Source organism: Vicia villosa, linkage group LG1, assembly GCF_029867415.1.
Source record: "Vicia villosa cultivar HV-30 ecotype Madison, WI linkage group LG1, Vvil1.0, whole genome shotgun sequence".
In the NCBI taxonomy this organism is placed as follows: Eukaryota; Viridiplantae; Streptophyta; class Magnoliopsida; order Fabales; family Fabaceae; genus Vicia; species Vicia villosa.
The window spans coordinates 2,312,271-2,313,105 of record NC_081180.1 but is presented as its reverse complement, the minus strand read 5'-3'; the positions used below and the strand labels follow the sequence as shown (position 1 = coordinate 2,313,105).

The following is an 835-nucleotide window of genomic DNA, read 5'->3' as shown; positions in this document are numbered from 1 at the left end:
TTAAAGCATCACTTTTATAAAACTAAAAAAAATAAGGACATACCTTATTGGATCAACAACGTCAAGATAAAGGAGCTGCGAAACTATGATATTTGCCATATTATCATCAATTGCTCCACCATAGCAGATTATTCTCTAAATACGAAAACAAATTATTAATAGTAAAAAAACTAAACAAAAACTGAATACTTAACCTTAAGCCATATTAAGAGTAAGAAATACATACATATTGGAAAACCTGACTTATAACAATCTGGAAACGCTCCTGCACCATTGGAGGCGGTCCTTGTTCTTGAGCATAGACAGGAAAATAAGGCGAAGACGGGACTCCCAAATACTCCCTTCAAGAACAGACAAGTCAAGTCAATAAATAAGACTAAGATAAAAGATATAACATATCAATAAGGAAAAAAATTCCACCTTATGGGCCAAATACCCTGACGAAAACTCCTCTCAGGTCCCCAAAATTCATCACCATACACGACTTTCAGGAGAGATTTTAGAGTAGTCTTTCTAAATTCTACAAATTTCCTCAATTTCCTGCAAATCATAGTAGAGTTTTATCCAATGGTTAAAAATAAATATCCAAATAGGTTTTATCCCCTTGATAGAAATCAAAGAGCAACAAATTGAAAAACCTTGAAAACTAAAATTTTAGAAACACCTGCAAATAAAATGGAGAAGAAAGAATCAGAAACGCATTGTAGAGAGAAAAACGGAGAAAATTGCTTGCGGATCTTTTCCAACTCGAAATAAAACATTACAAAAATACGGTGGCGGAACAGCCATGGGTTCCAGATGGTTTCCAATTTTACCTTGCATCACCATTCGGAGT

At 34.1% G+C, this 835-nt stretch overlaps 1 protein-coding gene across 1 annotated transcript; it reads right to left on the bottom strand.

The window, feature by feature from the left end:
* LOC131645247 (ATP-dependent Clp protease proteolytic subunit 5, chloroplastic-like) lies at positions 1-835 on the bottom strand (the record flags this gene model as incomplete). The annotated part of the gene is made up of 4 exons (XM_058915920.1): positions 1-135; positions 227-341; positions 421-540; positions 816-835. Coding segments are annotated over 4 exons (390 nt in total), but the record flags the coding sequence as incomplete, so codon positions are not given.